The sequence below is a fragment of the Colletotrichum higginsianum genome, chromosome 9 (genome assembly GCF_001672515.1).
Source record: "Colletotrichum higginsianum IMI 349063 chromosome 9, whole genome shotgun sequence".
In the NCBI taxonomy this organism is placed as follows: domain Eukaryota; kingdom Fungi; phylum Ascomycota; class Sordariomycetes; order Glomerellales; family Glomerellaceae; genus Colletotrichum; species Colletotrichum higginsianum.
The window spans coordinates 230215-250988 of record NC_030961.1 but is presented as its reverse complement, the minus strand read 5'-3'; the positions used below and the strand labels follow the sequence as shown (position 1 = coordinate 250988).

At 56.8% G+C, this 20774-nt stretch overlaps 5 protein-coding genes across 5 annotated transcripts; 1 reads left to right on the top strand and 4 right to left on the bottom strand.

The window, feature by feature from the left end:
• Positions 1–497: 497 nt before the first annotated feature.
• On the bottom strand, positions 498–1755 carry CH63R_12340 (uncharacterized protein; the record flags this gene model as incomplete). Its single annotated transcript, XM_018307314.1, has 3 exons — positions 498–843; positions 938–1425; positions 1504–1755. 3 exons carry the CDS (start codon positions 1753–1755, stop codon positions 498–500), a joined length of 1086 nt encoding a protein of 361 aa, XP_018151731.1.
• A 2908-nt stretch (positions 1756–4663) lies between these two features.
• CH63R_12339 (BZIP transcription factor) lies at positions 4664–5977 on the bottom strand (the record flags this gene model as incomplete). The annotated part of the gene is made up of 1 exon (XM_018307313.1): positions 4664–5977. One exon carries the CDS (start codon positions 5975–5977, stop codon positions 4664–4666), a length of 1314 nt encoding a protein of 437 aa, XP_018151730.1.
• Positions 5978–9302: 3325 nt separating this feature from the next.
• On the bottom strand, positions 9303–10921 carry CH63R_12338 (FAD/FMN-containing dehydrogenase; the record flags this gene model as incomplete). Its single annotated transcript, XM_018307312.1, has 2 exons — positions 9303–9790; positions 9961–10921. 2 exons carry the CDS (start codon positions 10919–10921, stop codon positions 9303–9305), a joined length of 1449 nt encoding a protein of 482 aa, XP_018151729.1.
• Positions 10922–12530: 1609 nt separating this feature from the next.
• CH63R_12337 (Citrate synthase) lies at positions 12531–14244 on the bottom strand (the record flags this gene model as incomplete). Its single annotated transcript, XM_018307311.1, has 3 exons — positions 12531–13344; positions 13424–13829; positions 13908–14244. The coding sequence occupies 3 exons, from the start codon at positions 14242–14244 to the stop codon at positions 12531–12533; spliced, it is 1557 nt and encodes a 518-aa protein (XP_018151728.1).
• A 1180-nt stretch (positions 14245–15424) lies between these two features.
• CH63R_12336 (Short-chain dehydrogenase) lies at positions 15425–16516 on the top strand (the record flags this gene model as incomplete). Its single annotated transcript, XM_018307310.1, has 2 exons — positions 15425–16326; positions 16387–16516. The coding sequence occupies 2 exons, from the start codon at positions 15425–15427 to the stop codon at positions 16514–16516; spliced, it is 1032 nt and encodes a 343-aa protein (XP_018151727.1).
• Between the last annotated feature and the right edge of the window lie 4258 nt (positions 16517–20774).

Below are 20774 nucleotides of genomic sequence, written 5' to 3'. Positions count from 1 at the left end.
AAGTGTCTGCTCATGGGGATGTGTGTGAAGTGTTCTGGGTGAGCTACAAATGCGGTGTAATCTTGGTCTTTAAATGTCACATTACTTGTACTCCTTCGCACCAACTAGATAAAGCCAGCCATGAACATAAATCTTTCTACTCAGCCCGGCATTGTGTTTGCAGTTACACTTCAACATTAATCAGCAGGTACTGGTTAGTTGCGTTTACAATCATACACATAACATGAAGTCTATTTACTTCCCTTTCCGCAAAGTAGAGAGCTGAAAGCATGATATCTCAGATGCTGAAAGAAATCAGTATCTGGAAGAGCCATTCTACCCGTCGAGATTTCCCTGTTTGGGAAGCCTTCGTTCCTGATCCAGGTTTCTTATTTTTATTTACTCGTTACGGTCGCCAGGGTTGGGAGCAATCAAAACTACATTATATCAAGCTCTTGGGCTCTGACCTTACCCACGACATTAACCAGACACTACAAAGTGAATCGCCGACTGTAGTATCAAGGCGAGGTGAGACACTGCCTAGGTCTCTCCGGGTGAGCCGGTATCGAATGCTTCACACTGATGACGACCGTCTTGTTGATCCCACCCTTGCACACATAATCGGATTCCACATCCCCAAGATTGATCATGGACCCTGACGAACCGGGGCGCGCATAATCCATTTCTGAACTTTCGTCTTTACCCCCATGGACGACGACCAGCTGCTGGCTCGGCTGTGTGCCGTCAAACCAGCCATCGGTTACCTTCCTAGACGCAACGTATCCCCTCGGCGTCGGTCGCTTCGGCTGCGTGGGGTGATACGAGTACGTTGTGAACATGAGTTTGGACGCGAGTATGTCGATACTAGATGAACCACCAGGCCCATGTCAGCAACGGGGAGTCGGACCGAGTAGATGGGGTATACGTGAGGTTCCGGGAAGGAAAAACAAAAACCTACAACATGACAATCGGAAAAAGACACTCCAACGTGTAGGCGAACCGATCGATCTGGCTGGCCGGGTTCGTGGCGCTCTGGGCCGTGATCTGGAATGAGTAGGTCACGGCCCTCATTATGCCCAGGAGGGCCAGCGTCGCGAGACGGACCTCGGTGCTACGCATGAGATACCTGAAGAAGTCGGCCTTGAGGGCGGCCCGGGCCGACGTCGACATGACCTCGGCGAACGTGTTGAGCAGGAAGAAGGCGCTGATGCACTCGAGCGAGGCGATGAGGACGAAGTAGCCGATGTGGAGGTCGTTGACGGTGTTCTGCAGGTTCGCGTTGCCCCTGAGGATGTACCGGACGCGAGACACGGCGATGGCGATGCGGATGGATACGATGGCGATGACCATGGTCCAGAAGAGGGTGTTGAACACGATCCACCTCGTGTCCTTCAGGATCCTTCGAAGAAGGGCGTAGCTGTAGAACGACAGGGCGACTTCTTGGATCTTGAAAGACTCCCGTCAGCTTGACTGTTCATCCATGACCAGCAAGAAGACACAGATTCATCAAAAAGACGGACTCACCACCCAGAATGCATCTCCAACCGCCGAGGCAGCCGCCTTCTGATGGAGTGAGTAGCTCTCGTCGTAATAGGCGTAGTAGCAGAGCCCGTTGGCGATGGCCCCGGCGGCGGACGAGACGATGGGCACCACGATGATCTGCGAGAAGCTCGTGATCCCGATGATGAGGAGGCCAAACATCACGTTGGTGGCGCCGATGGTGCTGAGTATCGACCAGCTCAGCTCGAAGTAGACGGGGATGATGGGCGTCGACATGGTGGCGCCGGCGGAGGAGGCGGTGGTGGTGATGGGATCTCTCGATGCTGCCGCATGGCAGACAGGTGTTACTACCCTGTGTAACGTCGAGAGGGAGGAGAGGGGCTTCAATCGCGGAAAGGGGGAAAGTGAAAGTCGTCGGACGGGTTATTACTCTGAGAAGCCCCGTGGAATCGGGGAGAGGAAGCTTCCCAAAGGCATCCTCGACAAGGTCTCAAGGACAGTTACGCACCCAAAAGGTCAAACCAAACCATGTGTCTGTACATCGTAGAGGGGACAAGGCGCCCCTTGCGGGCGCAGAAACGGAATTCTTGCTGCAACCCACTGCCTGGCCGTTTACATCGTACGTGCTGCTGTCGTCCAAGGTGATCCCTTGTCGTTGCTGTTTTCTGGCTGAAGCCCTTGAAGACTATTGTCACCTATCGACTTTCCCTGCCGTCCAGCTGGTATGCACCATCCCGGGACTGTGTTTTGAGTCTACTTGTACTCAGAGACACATAGCCTTTTGGCAGCCAACCTAAGATGAGAGACCGATGTGCTCGATTGGCTTTGGTTGGCGGCGTAGGGTTCTTTCGTAAGACAATGGCTCAGAGCTTGGCTTGTTTCCCCCCTCTTCCTTAACCCCCCCTCCCCCAATTCTCTTTCTGCTTCTTCCACTTGGCGAGGTTGGTGAGGTTTGTAGAGCAATTGGTATGCAGAGCCCGTTGAAGCTGGGCTCAATACACATGAAAACCCGTCGACGTCCGCGACGACATGAGTAGGTAAAGAAGTACAAGTATGCTCCTGTCCCCCCGCATTTTGCTATAAGATAAAGTTGTTACGGAAACGTTCTGAAGGTTCTTGAACCTTGAGAATCCCATCGTGTCCCATCCCCGCATGTAAGCAGTCCCCGGTAAACACACGTCCGACTTGACCTCGAGCACGTGTCAAGGTTCAACTTTGCAAGAAAGCTTATGGGCACCACCAACAACAACAACAACAACAACAACCCCTCCGACGTGTTCGCCCCTACCACACCATGCGGTCCACGCCTGCGCAAAAAGATGCGACTGCGCTTCCCCACCAAAAAAACGTGGGTACGCTGATCATCACCATGCAGGACAAAAGGGGAGAACCCCGAGCGACTTGCCCGAACCGTAGTCGGGCCCGGGAGGGGCCACGGGTGATTATCTACAGCCTACAGGTACATCGTATGTGTAGACTACTACCGCATGAAGACGTGAAAATGACGACGTTTGTGAGTAATGCTTGGCAAGACCGGCGGCTCTGGAAGAAATCCAACAACCGCTCCAGCATGTCCGTCCACCCACAAGAGCCAGCCACCCCCCCCTCCCACCCAATCACTTACGTGGCTCGGGTTCGCGAATCTCAACCTACCTAGTCAGGTCAGGTAAGGCAAAGTAACAGATGCTGCGGCGCCAATGGCACGGCGAAGAGCATGTTCCATGTCACGTGTGCAACTCTCACAGGGACGAGGTGAGCTAGGTGCCGCGTGTGTCAGATCATTGCAACCTCTTTTCCCCCCTTGCTGCGACGGGATGGGTGGAGTGCTCGTCGAGCTGCAAGTTTTGTTGGTTAGGAGTCACGCCAAGTTGGTGTGTGAGGGAGACGATTTTGACTTTGTGCATCGACCTTTTGAACAGTAAACCGAGCCAGCCCCCTCTTCGATGGCTCGTCATTGGAGGAACCAAAAGTAAACGCAGAAAGTGTTGGAGCTCGGGAGTTCAAGTTAGGGGGGAGGGGAGGGGAGGGGAGGCTCGGCAGGACTGTGAGTGGCGCGCTGGACGGCGTGGCCCTCCGGTCGACCTTCTTCGATGTTGAGGAATGGATGTACGATGTATGCATGGCCAGGACGATTATCCCGCCAGCACATCTGGTTCTTGGTCCCTGGCTAGGCTATACCCGGGTACGGTCACATTTCCACCGTTCCGTGACAGGTAGAATTTCTGTCCGGTTGCTCAGTCGGCCAGGCAGTAACTAGCCGGGAATCAAAGTCAAGAGCAAAAGTCAGAGTGAAAAGTCAGAGTCAAAGTTGGGGTTGGAAATTCAGTTGCAGTTGCAGCCCCGGGAACCGTCCTGTTCGATCCAGTCAACATGGATGGGGGTTGTTCGAAGAAAGGAGAAAAGAAGGAAACCCAATGGCTTCCTCGGTGAGTCTGATGAGTCCGAAACCCTCTTTTCTCGCCGAGGAACAAGCCACACATAGAAAACGGGGGGCGTCGTCCGGCACCTAGACCGCCTCGACATGTCTTCCTTGCTGAACAGCCCTGGCGACGACTTGTCGAGCAAGGCCACAGAACTAGCCGTCGGGATGTTACTCCGCCGATGTTGTAGCAACGTTTTTGCGCAGTGGAGCCTGGCCAAAGTTTCCTTCAGTCGTAACCTTCGCTCGTGGACTTGAAGGGAGCCTAGATGGCCGAAAGGTGGTGTGGCCGAGACGATGTACCTGTATAGCAAATTGTTGAAGTTTGTTGGCGGATCTCAACAGGCAGTCCGTACATTTCGGCCGAGCCTCCACGTGAGTTTCACGTGGTCAGAGGAATATACAACCAGGGTTCTAGCAGGAGTATAACAAACAACACGGTTCAATATCGTTAATCTCGTTATCGCTTTGCTCCCGACGTAGAATCGCGATACGCCATCTAAACGACGAACCCCCCCCATAACGCCCAACACACCATACACACGGTCAAAAACCAACCAACCATACATCTCTACCAGCCAACTGATTTTCTGTGTCTTTTGACGACTGTCCCTGTAAGACGCCGTCCGTTGATCCTGTTCCGAGACGCCGTATAGCCCGTGGCAAAGAAGAAAAGGCTACCTACCCTAGGACGAAATCATCACGCCCCCGTTGCTGGTCCTTTCCGATGGACCGAAAATTGACATCTTCACCCCTTATTTTGTTCTACATCGGAGCCCCTTGGGATTGTGCCCTGGCGCTGTGCGAGGCGGCATCGTCGAAGCCAGAGAAGCCGCTTTCCGACCCCAGCGAGCGGATGCCCGCCTTGGAATCGATGTCGAAGCCCTTCCAGTCGACGTTGTATCCTTCCCCGTCGTCTCCTCGGTTCGTGCAGTTCTGGTCGTGTATTTGTTGCATGCCACCACCATTACCACTATTACTATGACCGCCGCCGCCGGAAGCCGCCGCCGCCATGCTCGACTGCACCAGGTTCTGCGCGGCGCCCGAGATGTACTCCTCGATGAAGGAGCACCCGCAGCCGCCGTGCTGGAGCACCATGTTCTTGAGCATCAGGATCTCGCTGCGCAGCATGGCCGCCTCGCTGTTGAGGGTCCTGTTGACGTTCTCGATCATGGCCTCCTGCGTCTGCAGCTCGGCGATGCCCTTTTGCTTCTTCTTGCGGCACTTGTACGCCGCCTCGCGGTTCCGCGCGCGGATGCGGTTCTTCTTGTCGTTGGCGCCGGCGCCGGCGCCGGGCCGTTCGTCCGCCGTTTCACCGGCGGTGCCGCTCGCTGCCGAGGCGGTCGATGTCCGTCGAGGCGCGTTGTTCTTGCGCGATTTTGCCATGTTCGTCTTCGCCGTCGTCGTTGTCGTTGTCATCGTCGTCGCCGTCGTCGTTGTTGTCGCTGTCGCTTTCGTTTTCGGTGACGCCGCGCGGGTAGTCTGGGCGGTGACCGCCTCGGAGAGTCTGGGACGGCCTCGGCGGCGTTTCGGTGCCTCCTCCTCGGCGACGGCCGTCAACTCCTTTGGTTGGACAACGATTGTCTCTTTCGGCAACCCGCCGAGAACGCGAGGGTCAATCGGGGGCGTTGGCTGGACGACGAAGCTCGTGCTGTGCGGCGAGATGACGGAGCTAGCGGGCGAGGACAGCGAGTCGGCGGCGGCGTTGCTCATGGGGGAGTCCTGCCAGCCCGAAGAGCTCTGCGTCGGTGTCGAGGACTGTCGGCCCACTGCCGACGCCGACGGAGCCGCCTCGGAGACGGAGTTCAGGGTCGAAGGGTCGACGTAGGCCGACTGCGAGGGGGTTGTTGTTGTCCCATATTCCGCCGGTTGCTGCAGGCGTTGCTGCTGCTGCTGGAACAGGAAATGCGTCCGTTGGTTCTGTTGCTGATGTTGTAGTTGCTCACGGCGAAGCTGTCGCAGAATCCCGTCGTCTGTAGAGTTGGCCGCAGAGCTGGGGATGGGTTCGAAAAACGCCGTTCTATTCGGGAATTCACTCTGTCGTACGACATGTAAACCGCCGGCAGAGGAGTCCATCATGTCCGCCAGACAAACCAGCTCTCTTGTGGGAGCGAGCCGGGCTGCGTGCGATTGACTGATTGTGGTAGCCAGGGGAGGGAAGAAAGAGAGTTTGCAAGGGGGTGTGGTCAGTCGTCGAGATTGGTTGGTTGGTTGAGCTTTGGTCCCAGAGTTCTGGAAGAGGTACTGTTTCTTCTTCCGCTAATGATGACGAGGAGGAGGAAGAAGAGGAAGAGGATGATGATGATGACAATGGTGATGATGATGATGATTCAATGCCCCAACGCAGTTGTCGGCGCGTTGTACAATTGACAGGCTCTTGGTTAACTAAACACAATACAGACAAGAGGGATTTGTAGTAGGAGAAGGTGGAAGTTTCAACTCAGGCGGTTGACCAGGAATCACTAATATGTGCAAAGACCCATGAGGGAGGGGAGAGGCATAAATCAAGTACCTTACGGATACACCACAACAAGAAAAAAGGAGCGGGGAGAGCTCGTCAATCCTGCACATACACAGCAACAGGCCAACAGCAGCAAGACAGGGCACATTGCATAAGACAGGGCAGGACAGGACAGCACTCCGTAGAGCACAGTACACAAGACAGTACAGTACAGCACAGCACAGCAGTACAGGACAGGACAGGACAATACACTACAGGACGGCACGGCAAAGGCAAGGCAAAGGACGGTAACTCAGTTCGGAATATGGATGGATATACAGTGGGAAGAAAGGGGAAGGTCGGTGCCGGATCCCAGGTTTGGGACCTGTCAGAAAAGCCGGCGCGTCCCCTCCCCCCCCCTGGAAATGATGATTCCGTCCAACCAGGGTTCCAGTTGAGTGAGAAGATGGCGGCTTGCAATCACAAGCCACTTTTTATTTTATTTTTTGGCCTGGGCTGGCTGCCAGCGGGAGGCTTTCCGGTCCAGTACGGACACACTACGAACTTGGTGACCAGCTAGTTGGTTACTTGTAGTTAGGTAGACGGCACTAGGTCCAGCTCGGACGGATCATTGGAAGCCAAGACAGGATGATTGTGGACCCAAGACTGTACGATGACGACTCGAACCTGGTGTTGGACCTGCTTTCGTCCCCGCTAAGCAAGGTTGCCCGGAGGTGACCTCCGGAGAACAAGGATGAGTCAGCTCGCGTTGGATATTGGATGTTAGAATGGTGCCGGACTTTATTTCGGCGCCCAATCAAGTCTCGAGAAGATTCGAATTCTTTTGGCTGATCGGCGGGGGGGGGGGGGGTTCGCTGGGTGCCCAACTTGTCTGTGTGTTCACTCCAACTTGGAATTCTTGCTCAGGAACACGGTAACCCTACAAGGTGAATGACGGTCTCCGTCGAGATCTACATCGTGCAGAGTACATCATCTCCATCTTTCTTCACGTTGAAACCCTCCCGGTCATCCATCCTTCCATCCATGGAAAGACTTACATCGTACATTGCCGGAGGCCCTCCGAGTCCATCACTGTACCTGTATCAGTCCCTTTCACAACCCCTCCCCCCCCCCCCCCCCCCCCCTCCAGCTTTCCGAGACTCCGAGCACCTTTCATTGGTTGATGCTGTTGCTCTTTTTGATCGAGAGTGGCAAAACCCGTGCAAAACTGTCAAGAAATGGGCGGTGGTTCTTATGATTGGCGAGCCACAATTTCTCTCTCTCTCTCTCTCTCCCCCTCCCCAGCCAAGCAGGCTTTCATGTCTCACATCTGCCGTCGCAGCCACACTCCAGCTGCTCCACCGGGGACGTGACCAATCCAGTGCCGGTCTCTGCAAGCAAGCCGACCACTCTGGGTTTTCAGCCGTACAAATGTTCTTCCCGTCATGCGTCATGGCGTCATAGTGTGGCGGCGTCGTCTGCTCCCGGCATCCCACATCCCCGTTGGCTATCTGGTGCCGGGTTGATTGCTCGCTTGCTTGCTTGCTTGCTTGCTGATGGCTTCCCCTTCAGGGACGACTGCGGCGGATGGTCCCAGTAAAAAAAAAAAGAGGCCAAGAATCCCAGAGCCGTATCGTGCCATGTTTACTAATGATGGGCTAAACCACCTCCCCATCCGGGAAGGGGGAGCGATGCGGCCTTTCTAAGTACAATAGACCAAGTCAAAGCTAGTTGGCCAGACTCGGAACGGCCGCTCGGTCCGCGGACGGCGCCAAACCCCCGATGGGCTTTTCAGATCTCGATCTCTGAGAATCCCATGTCCTCCGACTTCCTGCTGTTGTGCACAGTACGCGTCAAACCGCCTCCACTCATGAGGGGAAGTTGTGTCGTCTCCTATGTACCGCGTAGTCCCCGGAGCAAATCCTCCGTGCCATCATGGGCCCGCGGTTGTTCGTCTTGAGACTGTTCCCCACAGTCATACCGTTACCCCCCAATTTCCATCAGTGAATCACTGATGAGAGAGGAGTGGCTTGTTTATCCAGCTGAGAAAGTGAGAGAGACGCAAAACAACAGTCTCCCCCTTGGCCATTTTCCCAGGCCGGGTCTCTTCCCGAGGCAAACACAATTCGCCGCCATCGTTCCCCAATACCCTCCTCCTCTACTTACACACTGCCTACAAACCACACGTTTGTCAGGCAGCGGCACATCGTCGCCGCCTCGGCGGAAACCTCATCAGATGTATGGTGAGCGAAGAGGTCGCTCGTCGCCCTGGGAACCGTCTCAAAGGGCCACGACAACGGGACATTACCAGTACGTCTAGCAACCGATGGCCGGCCGCCGGTAGCCAATGACACAACTACCGATAGGCTGGGACCTCGGGATCGTCATTCGGGAGCTTTCACGCATGATTGATCGATCAGTTGATTGCTTTGCATTGCTTATCTTGGGCGGTGCTGACGAAAATCCCGACATGCATCACGTTCTCGATCCCCCCCCGGCCTTCTGCTCGTCCAAAACCCCCTCGAGGAAATGCCATCTTGATCCGGCTGGACTTCTTCCCAAATTGGTTTGGAGATCGTATGGCCGTTCGCCTTTCTTTCTTTTCTGTCTTTCCTCCTTCTTCCTTGTTTTTGCAACCACAACACTTCTTTCGGTGTTCCTCTTTTACCAGTTCGTTAACTGTTCCGTTCCAGCTTACCAGCGCTCGCGAATCGACCCGATCGATACCCCCCCCCCCCTTCCAAGACCATGTTCAGGGTTCAATCGACTTTCTGGACATTCATATACCACACGTATGCAAATGTTTCCCATCGTGACAGACAAAACTGCCATGCCCCGGTGAATCCAAAAGATGTCGATCGGGATATTGCAGCTCTTCATGAGTGATTCAGGGCTACGGACATGGACACAAATTCATCACTCCCGGTCCAAAGCCAGTCTCGGTTCAACCCAAACCCCCTAGATTCAGAGTAGATCGAGCCGCGGGTACCCAGTCTTGAACAGGTTGCCGGGATCAAACTTTCCCTTGACCTCCTTCAGCCTAGCCAACGTCTCCTCGCCGTACGTGGCCACCCAGTCCATGTCCTCTTCGGGACCCAGATTGCGGTGCCCGTAAGGCAGCGTGAGACCCTGCCTCGACAGGTCGTCCACCAGCCCGTCCGCCCACCTCTTGTACTCGCCGAACTCGGCCGCCTGCGCCGTAGCGTCGACCACGCCGGCCGAGGGGTTCGCTATGTGGTGCCTCGTGCGCAGGGGATAGCAGGCGCCCGTGTTCTCGTCGAGCGCCCGGCCATGCGCGCTGTGGATGACGGTCCCGCACGTCGGCGCCGGAGGCGGATGCTTCCCAAAGACGCTGGCCACCTCCGGCGTGAAGCATTCAAACGTGCGCAGGCGAGGCCGCCAGTGGACGTTGGTCGGCGAGGGGATCGTGTTGAAGAAAGTATAGTCGTCAACTGCGTGCGAGTTCACCAAATGAGCCACACTGAAACTGCCATACCAACCCGTGCGTGTTCCAAAGTGATCCGGGGTATCAAGCCAAAACAACAGAGGGGAAACAGGGGGGGGGAGAAGAAGAAGAAGAAGAAGAAGAAGAAGAAGAAGAAGAAGAAAAAAGACCCCCTACCTGCAGCAACCGTGTTGAGGACCGGTGTCCCGAGTCCTTTCATCTTGTCCAGAAACGCCCACCCGCCGTCGAGGTCTTCGTTCTCCGACGTCCAGGCAAACAACCACGCGATGACGGGCCCGACGCCGGGCAGCGTCATGTGGGATACCTCGCCTGTGAAGTTGACCGGCACCTCATCCTCCTCCTCCTTCTCGAACTTGCCGTACCCGGCCAGCACGTCGCCGGCCTGTTCGCTGGGGAACCCGAGGAAGCCCGCCAGGAAGCCCGTCTGGGGGTACAGCTTGACCCGGAGCTCGACCACGATGCCGAAGTTGCCGTTGCCGGCGCCGCGCAGGGCCCAGAGCAGGTCGGCGTGGTCGTCCGTGTCGACGGCCTCGCCGTTCGCGAGCACGACGCGCGCGCCGAGGATCTGGTCGACGCCCAGCCCGTAGAATGCGCTCGAGTAGCCGTACCCGCCACCGAGGGCCCAGCCGGCCATGCTCACCGTCGGACACCAGCCGTGGGGCGTGAGGAGGCCGTGCTGCTGGAGGAACCGCGAGAGCTTGATGCCCAGGATGCCGCCGCCGACCCGGGCGGACTTCCTGTCCTCCGCGACGGAGACGCCGTCCATGCCCCTCATGTCGACGATGACCCCGTCTCTCCCCTGCGCCTGGGCGGCGGTCAAGTCGTGCCCGCCGCTCCTGATGCCGAACGGGATCCCCTGGGCGCGCACCTCCTGCACGACGGCCGAGACTTCGGCTTCTGTCCTGGGACGGATGACGGCCAGGGGCTGCTGCACCATACTCGCGCTGAAGAAGGACCGGACGTCTTCGTAGCCCTCGGCGGAGAGGGTGTACATCAGAAGCTCGGGATGTCTCTCGGCGAGGCCTTGCAGTTGTGGCGCGTCCGAAGCCAGCTGGCCTTGTGTTGATGCCGTGGGGTGAGAGGAGCGGAACTCTTCAGGGGCTTCTAGTGCGACCATCGTGTAACCGTCTTGATGAACTTGTGTACGGTGGAACGAAACTGACGACTCGTACGAAATCCTCTTTGGCGGGTTGTACGGATTTTGCGAGTGAGTGTACGAGACTGACGATTTTCAGAGACTCCTTTGCCAACTTCTTATATGAACTCTGCTTGCCTGCCCTCCCCCACCCCCCCCCCTCTCCCTCATTGGGTTCAAGGCTGGTTCGCTTCTTCACATGCAGACTTGCAGCAAGGGCTCTCATAGGCGACAACGATTGGGTAGCGAACCCGAGCAACACCGTCAACCAGAAGCGAGCTGGCTGACGTGAGACTGGATTTGATTGAGTGGCCTATCCCCCTCACTCAATGAGGCTCTGCGAGAAAGGGATCGCCTGGCAAGTGTCAGCGCTAGACTGTCGCAGGCCTCGTTTGTTGGTCGGCTGAGGCGTTGACACCGTTGGATGGATCCCTTCGGTGAGGACCATGGCCGATTTTACCAGGATCTTGCCTGGTAGAAAAAGTTGTCCCTTTTGCATGCGGGCCAATGGTGGCTTCCATGGATTGAGATAACCCTCACCACCAGATGCGGTCAAGCAGGACTTTTGCACGACGTCTCCTCGACGACGCCCCAGACCGCCAGTGATGTACAGAATAATACTTACCTTGACAAGTGTTGACTACATAGGGTCAAAAGAAGGCTGAGGAGTTGCCCAAAAGAGACCAATCTTTCGAAGATGAGTATGTTTGTTAAGAAGAGAAATTTACCAAAACAAGGCAAGCCAGGCTATAGTGCACACAGCCGTGGAAGATACCCCGTCGCAGCGAAGAAAGAACATGTATGTTTGATCCGAGGTCCGTCTACCCAATATCCTCACCGCAGATCATTGATAATGGTTTGTGGTTGGCATCACAAATGTGCCGAGTGGGCGAACTCGAGAGCAGCCGCCCCTAGAACCTCACAACAAGCACCCTTCCAGGGACTTTTATTTCCAAGGAGAGAAACCTGTAGACACCCACCGCCCGCTCGCCCCATTTTTTTCAGTGTCACCGACCGCTGAACCCGTCGTCGTTGTTGACCGGATGGTAGCCATGTATATGTATGTATATATATCCTCCTTGGTTGCGTCGTTCCTCAAGTCGCTCCAGCCCGAGTCGACCTCATGGGGGCCGCACTGCCGGATTAAGTCGAGTTAGTCTTGAACTCGTCCTCGGTCCCTTGCAACTCCTGAAGACAAACAGACCCCAAGGGGAACTCACCCCCTGATGTGCTCTGGGCCTACAGCGGGGTAGGGAGAGTTTCGAGGGCCCCTACGAAGATCACTCACCCCGCCGTGCCCCCCCCGAGGCACAACCGGCGCGGCCGCGCATCTCGAAGGAGGCGACGCCGTCGACATTTGCGGAAACGGAGGCCTTCGATGGCGCTGTGCACGGCAATGCCGGAATCACCATATGAGACCGAGCAGAGACGCCGTCGAATACGTCCTCCGGGATGCTGCTGCAGGTACAAGATGGTGGCCGCAGTACCCGGGCTGAGGAGGCCATAGACGATGATGGATGAGGTACGCATGTTGACCGAGGTGGAATATGGTGTCTTGATATTTGAGACCAAGTTTGCCGAGAGCCCGGTTTTAAACAACAACCGCACCAACGACATCTTGGGTTGATGAAAACCTTCCTTGATGTGATGAGGCCGGACTGTCCAGCCGCCATCTGCTCCGCGGGGACGCCTTGGTAGGCGGCACTTTGGCGACGTGCAACACCAGCTTCTCAAACACCTTGACACCTTGTGAGCTGTGGGCGAGTTCCACCCACATGACCTCTCCCAGCCTCGCCTCGGCTTCCGGCCACGTCGCGCCCAGGGAGTCGCGCAGGGACGCGAGCTTGGGTATCAGCCACGCGTCGTCGTCTTCGTTGCCGTCGAAGACGGATATGGCGCCGGTGACGAGGGTCCAGGCAACAAGGAGCCTGACGGCGGCGGTCGACGCGTCGGCGACTTCAAACTGCCGGCAGACGGACCGGAGCTGGCTGGTCAAGGCCGCCAGCGGGATCTTGGCCCCGTGGACCTTGAGGAACAGGGTCGTGATGTAGCTGCTCATGCCGAGGCGGAACATGTCGGCCACGCCAGCCCTCGTGGCCGGCTCCAGGTAGAGCAGACGATACTGGACGGAGGTCATCAGGTTCTGGAACACGTGCGGTTCGATCTTTTGGCCCGTCTCCGCGAGGTAGTTGGCCAGGAGGGAGAAGTCGTGGAGGTCCTGGAAGACGTTTCCCAGCCGAGGATCGAACGAGTCGGCGAGGAGGCGGATGCGGCACCGATCTCGGCTGCGTTGGAAGCCGGCGGGCAAGTCACCGAGTTTGCGGCCCAAGGACGACCCCCAATCGATGCCGTCTCTGTAGTAAAGCGGCTTCTCCCCTGTACATAGACTCCAGCCGATGTCCACGCTACTCGACATCAGCTCTCTGGGCCGAACCCTAGCCCTAAGCTAACACAAGGCTGAGTGAAGGCTGTCTTGTCACTCACCGGCAAATCTTGACCTGCAGCTGCAGGTTGTGCCCAAAGCTCTCGATGCCGCCTCGCAGCTCGACGATCCGGCGCAGACCCCTGACGTGGGCCGTGGCGCCGTCCCTGTCCCCAAAGATCTCGGACACCATGCACATGGAGACGACCGTCGCGATGGTGGAGTCTGCCAGCGCCAGGTCCTTGTCCGTGATGTGCTTGTTCAGGAGCTTCAGCGTCCTCCACACGTGGAAGTTGGTCCTCTTGCTCGTCTTGCCCTCGACTGAGTCGTGCAACAGGCCGACGGTGAAGAGCATGGAGTTCAGAAAGGCGGCGTCGGAGAGGAGCCAGTAGAACCACGGCGTCTTGCTGGCGTCGAAGCTCAGACACCACTCGATCGGGTACATGGTCTCCTTGATGAACCCGTAGTCTGTTGGGAACACGGGGGCAGGGTTGAGTGTGCCTGTCTGTAGTGGACGCAACAGGTGGTTTGGGAAATCTCACTCACATTCAAACAGCATGGACCGGGAGATGTCGTCCACGTCTTCGGCAAACCGAAACATGTCCAGGTCGTTGGACGCATGCAACACTTCCCGCTGGGATGCCCGCTTGTTGTCGTTGTACCTGAGTGCCACCTCGGAACCCGGTCGACCAACGGGGATTGGCAGCGCCTCGGGTGACTCCGTCTCCTGAACAGACCCGGCCGTGTCAATGTCATATGCGGCCCACGGAGCCGCCGCACGCTTCGGAGCGGCGCGAGACGCTCGCGTATTTTTGCCTCGCATGACATGGCTGCGGATGAGCTTCCGGTCCTCCGAGTTGGGTCTCCCGGACGTGTCGGTCATGACAAAGGCGAAGCCCGTGGTTTCTGCGACAGTCACACAACGTTAGACCCGGGTTTCTTTCTTTATTCCCCTCTCTCTTTCTCTCTCTCTCTCTCCTTCTCGCGCTCTACCGGGTTCGAGGGAGGCATACTAGAGCGCTTCTGGTTACCCATCGTCGTATCGGACACAGCGGAGTTAACCAACTACAAGCAACCAGCGGGGAACGAGAATGCCGAGGACCGATACCGTCTCCTCCTCTCTAGGGCTTTCCGAGAGAGCCAACAGAGGGCGAGATTTGCGTCAGGGACGAAGCGAACAGGCTGGGTGGTGGGACACGTTCGAGCCGCGTTAGACCCTTGGGATAGGTTGGATCGGACTGAATCGACAGTGCGACGCCGTCGAGAGCAGATGGGAGATGCAGCAGCAGTACACACCGTTTGCCCAAAGTGGAAAGCAATCTAGAGGAGGAAGAGTGACAGCTCGAGAGCGGGCAAGATGTTGAAGAGAGAGCCGGAATGTCGGGTCAGCCAAGCTGCGGTGTTTCTGGTGGGCGGCGCAGTCGATCAAGAGGGGAGAGGGGGGGAAGAGGTCTCAGAGACACACGTTCGCCAAGGGTCGACTGTTGCCTTCTTCCGGCCTAGTGCTGACGTTCTTCTAACCGCCCATCGCCCAACACACGTGATGCTCGTGAGACAACTGACTGTGACGAACTTGGCGCCGAGAGAATCGGCCCCGCGAAGCCAGCCACACGCGCCGGCGGAGCTCCCGGTTCAGACCATCTAGAAGCTTCTTATATAGTTACAACAGTGTGTGCCCCGTCCAGGGGCTAGGTCTTTTCCTTTCTCAAGAAATTGATATTGATTTATGTTTCTGTGGAATGTATTTCTGTTCACAATAACTAGCTAGTTGGGTCAGCAATGTCGTCGTCGTCGTCGTCGTCGTCGTCGTCCACGAGGCATCGCTGCCTGGGCACAGCCGAGCCGGCGATAGGCTCGGCGATGCCATCATCCATTGTGAAATATAGGACGCTGTGACTTCCGGCGCCTCTGGAGCTATATAAAAGCAGACAGCGAGTCGACCGTGGCTTTCAATACCGAATCCCACCGTATCGTAGCAAACACCGACATCATCGACATCAACATCAAGACATTCAGCAATTCTTCATCAGCATTCAGGGCCATATCCTCATCGACCGTTCGTAATGACAAGCTCCATCGACCTGGCTCCTCTCACCATGGGGGCGGGGAGGCTCTTCGTCACATCCCAGTTCTGCGCCACGGCCCGCACGCCGCCAAAAGATCTCTCCCTCGCGGGACAGACAGCCATCATCACCGGGGCCAACGTCGGTCTGGGCCTGACGTGCGCAGGCCAGCTGCTGGAACACGGCCTGTCTCGCCTCATCATCGCCGTACGGTCCATGGAAAGCGGGAAGGCTGCGGCCAAGGCCCTCGGAGAGAAACACCCCGCCGCCGCCATCGAGGTCTGGGCCCTGGACATGATGTCGTACAAGTCGATCCAGGCGTTCGCGGACCGGTGCTCAACGCTATCACGGATCGACGTCGCCATACTGAACGCCGGAATCGTGAGGGAAAGCTTCAACCTCTCGCCCGAGGGCCACGAGGAGATGGTCCAGGTCAACTATCTGTCCACCGTCCTCCTTTCCGTCCTACTCCTGCCTCTGTTGAAGGAAGAGAAAACCGCTGGGAGGCCCGGCCGGTTGACCATTGTCAACTCGGGCGCCACCTTCAGTGCCAAGTTCCCGGAGCACGACAAGGTGCCGTTAATAGCGGCGTTGGACGACGAGACGAACTTTGACCTCACCGATCGATACCAGACATCCAAGCTCCTGGGCCAGCTCGTCATCGGCGATATCGTCGAGTACGTCCGTAAGGAGGACGTCGTCGTCAATCTAGTTGACCCGGGCTTGTGCAAAGGATCGGGGCTTCATCGGCATCTGGGCGGCGGACTGAGGGCCGTCTTCGGAGTAGCCAAAGCCATGACCGGGAGAAGTCTCGAGGAGGGAGCTTCGACGTACCTTGATGCCGCTGTGGTCCGGGGAGACGAGACTCACGGCAGCTTCCTCATGGATTGGAATATCCATCCGTAAGAGCGCTCTTTCGGAACGAGTTGTTGGAGAAGCGATACTAACGGAAAGTCGCACAGATTCGCCACGTTTGTGTACACACCAGAAGGAAAGGCCAGCGGGAAACGGCTTTGGGACGAGACTCTTCAGGAACTGGAATTTGCCGGGGTGCACTCGATCCTCCGCTCCATGAAGTCAGATTCGTCATGAGGGACCCCCCTCCTTCTCCCGTTCACCCGGGAATGTGCGGACATGACACATCACGTCGGACGTGGTTCGGTGATGTCCAGAAGGCCTGGCTGCAATTGGGGTTTTTGGCAGACAGTCAGCAAGTCCTTGGCAACTAGAGTGTTCATGAAGTAGGTTCGGTTGTATCTGTAGCAGTGACGATAATACCCAACTCATCTCGATCAACAATAGTTCCCTCGGACTGCGTCACTTGTTGCAAAAAGTCCCTGCATATCTTGTTGTAGGTAGGCCTCCTGTGCCGCAGGTGGACCGCAAGCATCATGATCTGGTGGCAAGCTGCGGGCGATTAGGAAATGACCGACACTTTGATACGCCCGTCGGAAGTCCCAGCACAAGAGGCAACAGGCATGGCGTGCTCAATGACACCACTAAGTCTATTCGTCACAGGCCGCACCTGGAGGATCGCGAACAACAACGTAGGTGAGGTGATGGATGCCTAAGACTGGATAGATGGCTCGCTCAGTCCGGGTCAAGTTCACTGAGACGCAAGGACTACACAGGCGGGAGGCGACACCACACGAATCAAACACACGATCGCCTGTTCTCGGAATGCTGATCACGGAGATGGACGCCTCTCAACTCTCTTCCGTGGTCCGCGAAGGTCTGGCCTCGGTACCAGAACCTTGGGACCTGGACACAGGCAGACCCTTGTCCCGCAAGACCAACTCAGAAGTCAATGTTCATCTGCTTTCAATTGGTCTGACCACAAACACCTTCTTAGTTGAGATGAAGCCGAAGGATCGCTATCTTCACACTCGAGACAGGACAGACGAGGGGGTCGTGAGCTCACGCGATGGTGGTCGTCGGGCAAGAAACACGTCTAGAGGCATGACGATCTGATCGTCGTGAAGCCCACGGTAGGGTACTGACGGATATCGATCTCGCTTTGGGACGATACAACTTGTTTCTGTAAATGGAAGTCATCGTTGACAACCGGACAGGACTCGGGTCGCAGCGGAGAGGGGGAGAGGAGGCGTTGCTCGTCAACCATCTCTGCAAAGCAATGAAGCGGCGTAACATCCCCTTTGGGCCATGCGTCCGATGCCAAGAGGTCGAGGCCTGGAAAGTTCCCAGCCGACTTGTCGCTGCAAGCCAAGGAGGGCACCGGCCAGGGAGTCCCAGAACGCGATGATACGGCGGTGCCGCATCGCTCGATCGAGGCGGCAAAGATAAGGGGGAAGGGGGGGGCAAAACCCTCGGCCTCTCTCTTCAGCTGCGATGGCCTCTCTCTCTCTCCTCCCCCTAGACCCCCAAGACTTTTTACCAAGACGGCAAGCTGTGCCTAGACGGAGGATTGGCGTTGCCAAGTATGGAGTACTTCAGTAGGACCTCAGTAGGAACTCAGTTGGGAACCCAGACGCCCGCGAACGAGCCGAGCGTGGCGTCTGCAGCGATGTGCGCCATCCCGCGTCTTGGACGAAGCTTCGTTTTGAGCCTCTATCACGTAGCCTGTACAGAGTCAAATGTCAACACACGAGAGAAAAGAAAGATGGGAACGCTTGGAGCTCCCTCACGGAGAGGATTCCCGGGGAAGAGTAGAGTAGCGACGCGCCCGAACCGAGTCGTTGGGGGCGAGTCATTAGAATCTTAGAGCTCGCAACGCCAAGGAACTATCTTTGATGGGCTCGTGTCAAATACGGGAGCTTCTTTTTTCAGATGATCACACACATGGCTGGTGGGTGATTGAGAGGTAAAAGTGAGAGTGAGAGTGAGAGTGAAAGTAGGAGTGAGAGTGAGAGTTAAGGCTATCACGCCACGATGGCACCCAGGATGCGACGACACGCGAGCAGCATTGTACGCGCGCACCAATTGCAGCGTCCGGATATGACCTGCCGAAAAGAGGCAACCTGGAGAAGACCCGCCCCGGCCGGGGTTTGACGAGGACATCCCACGACGAGCACCTAGGCTCTCGTACGACGGGCGGGCGAGAGATGGCTGGGTAGGGTTGAGTTGAGTTGGGTTGGAATGGGGTTGGGGTTGGGGTCGGCTGGCCATGATCCCAGTGCCGCAGGACAGAGAGACAGACATTGCCACGGACGGCATCTCTTGTCGGAAAAGTATTGAGACTGTAGCGCCCTCGAAGGAGTTCCGCCCGGTTCGAATGGCTCTGGACTCTCGAGATCGAGAGTTCGCCGAGTCTCTATCGGCTGCCCGGCGTATGGAGAACGACTCACTGCCCAAGACAGAGCGGGCGAGCGAGCGAGCGAGCAGCACGAATCCTCCCGCAATCCCATTGTGCGGGTGGATAGCAGCAATCTGGCCAGCGCTTGACCCATCTAATAAGCTGCCGATACCAGGAGACGCGGGCCTAGGAGGGAGCGGGCATGGATTGTGGCTGTCAAAAAGTTCCTCTCAAAGTAGATTCATGCATTCATCCCTCATCATCCCTCTTCACCCGGGGGGGGCGAGTGAGCGGGAACTTGCCACCTTGCGGTTAGCCAGATAGATGACTTATGATACGACTCTGGGTGGAAGGAGAAGGAACCTGGCCCGGTGAGTGGCCGGTTCATCCGCAAATCCACGGACATGTTTCCATCTTCCCTCTTGGAGTTGGAGTTGGAGGCCGATAAGAGGGGGAGGGGAGAGGGGAAAGGAGAGGGATCCAAAGAGACATGGGGCCGGCGGTGGGGGTTGGAACGCGCGGCCAGGGTTCACTCACTGACTCACTCCACTCCTTAACGATGTTGCGAACGGACGAGCCCCTAGAAATCAGCAGGGCGAGGGGACACCGACGAACGCCCTGCCGCTGAAAGACGCAATGCTATCGTTGGATGCCTTCATGTTCCGTTGCCTCGGACGCACGTTGCCGGCGATTGTCGTCGCCTCCCGAGTTCCCCCCCCTCCCTTCGCGCGCGCGCGGGCGAGATGGTGTGCGCAGGCCAGGCTTGGCGTAACGACAAGCTCTCGGAGCAGATCTCTTGACATTTCTTGTCCTTCTCGGATGGCACGTCTTGGACGTCTTGGGCGTCTGGGGGCCATGTCGTGATGGTCTTGGGCGGGAGGGCTTGGAAAGCTTGTGAGTCTTGGAAGAGACTCAAGAGGGAGGGGGGAGACAGAGAGAGAGAGAGGAGGGACGGGACGCAACTATCCAGGGTCTTTTTCGGGGGTGTTGGATCGTTTCGAGCAGACTGCCAAGCGGGATGTTGACTTAATTAGCGCATCACCCAATGGACACCAGCCGAAAGTAGTACATCGTATGCATCGTACTCTGTCGTAAAGGGCCGAGGAAGGGGGTTGATTCGTCGTGTGTCAACCGTTCAACCATCCTGTCCAATGCAAGCCAATGACTGAGAGTTTGTTGGATAGACATTCAACCATCCGCCCGTCCTTTTGCGCATCTGGAACGTAACGTAGCAAGTAGTGAGCAGTCCTTCCATGGAGTGAGTAAGTAGGGTACCTACCTAGCTACTTACATCAACCATGTCGAGGCTTCTTCGGTGCGTCTTCTACTGAGCTGCCGTTTCTCTCCCAGAGGCCGTGTGTCTTTGGCCAGCTGCCGTCGCCCGATGGTCGCAAACCCCTGCTAGCTCATCATCGTGCCATCTTATCGTGTGCTTGTCTAGGCTCCCCCCGGGTTCGCCCACAAGGGAAATGGAGCCGAAGACGACTCCTCCGCGGCGGCCCCATTCCACCACGCCATGTCAGCGGAGGAGCGCACACGAACGGATGGTGACACCCTCGCACGAGACAGCGAAAGGCCAGTGCTTAGACCAGAGAGAGAGAGAGAGAGAGAGTCCAGGACGATCCCCGGGATGAAGAAGAAACACAAAGACGGTCAGGCGGGGGGGCGGTCACTTGCCATGCCCACACCAAAGCATATCCCCCCCCGCTATCCGCCACCAACATTCATGGGGAGGGGGGAGAGATTAGGTTGATTGACGATACTTTCGGAGACCCGTTGATGTTGGCCAACGCCCTGACGCAAACTCAATTCGACAGTGAGAATGAGTCCACTACCTGCGCTCATCCTGCGAGCGTGTGTGTGTGTGTGTATGTGTGTGTGTGTGTATGTGTGTGTGTGTGTGTGTGTGCACGCGCGCTGTACACCACCAACAGAAGCCTTCGCGATGACGGGGGCATGGGCGACGATACAAAAGAACCAGCGCCGGCGTCTTTTGATTGGCAAGCTCGGTTCTGCAAACGCCGCAGCCGCACATAGTCGTGCTTCCAAAAAGTTCCTCTCCTCTGGAAGACTCAGTCAGTGTTCGACCTTCCTTAC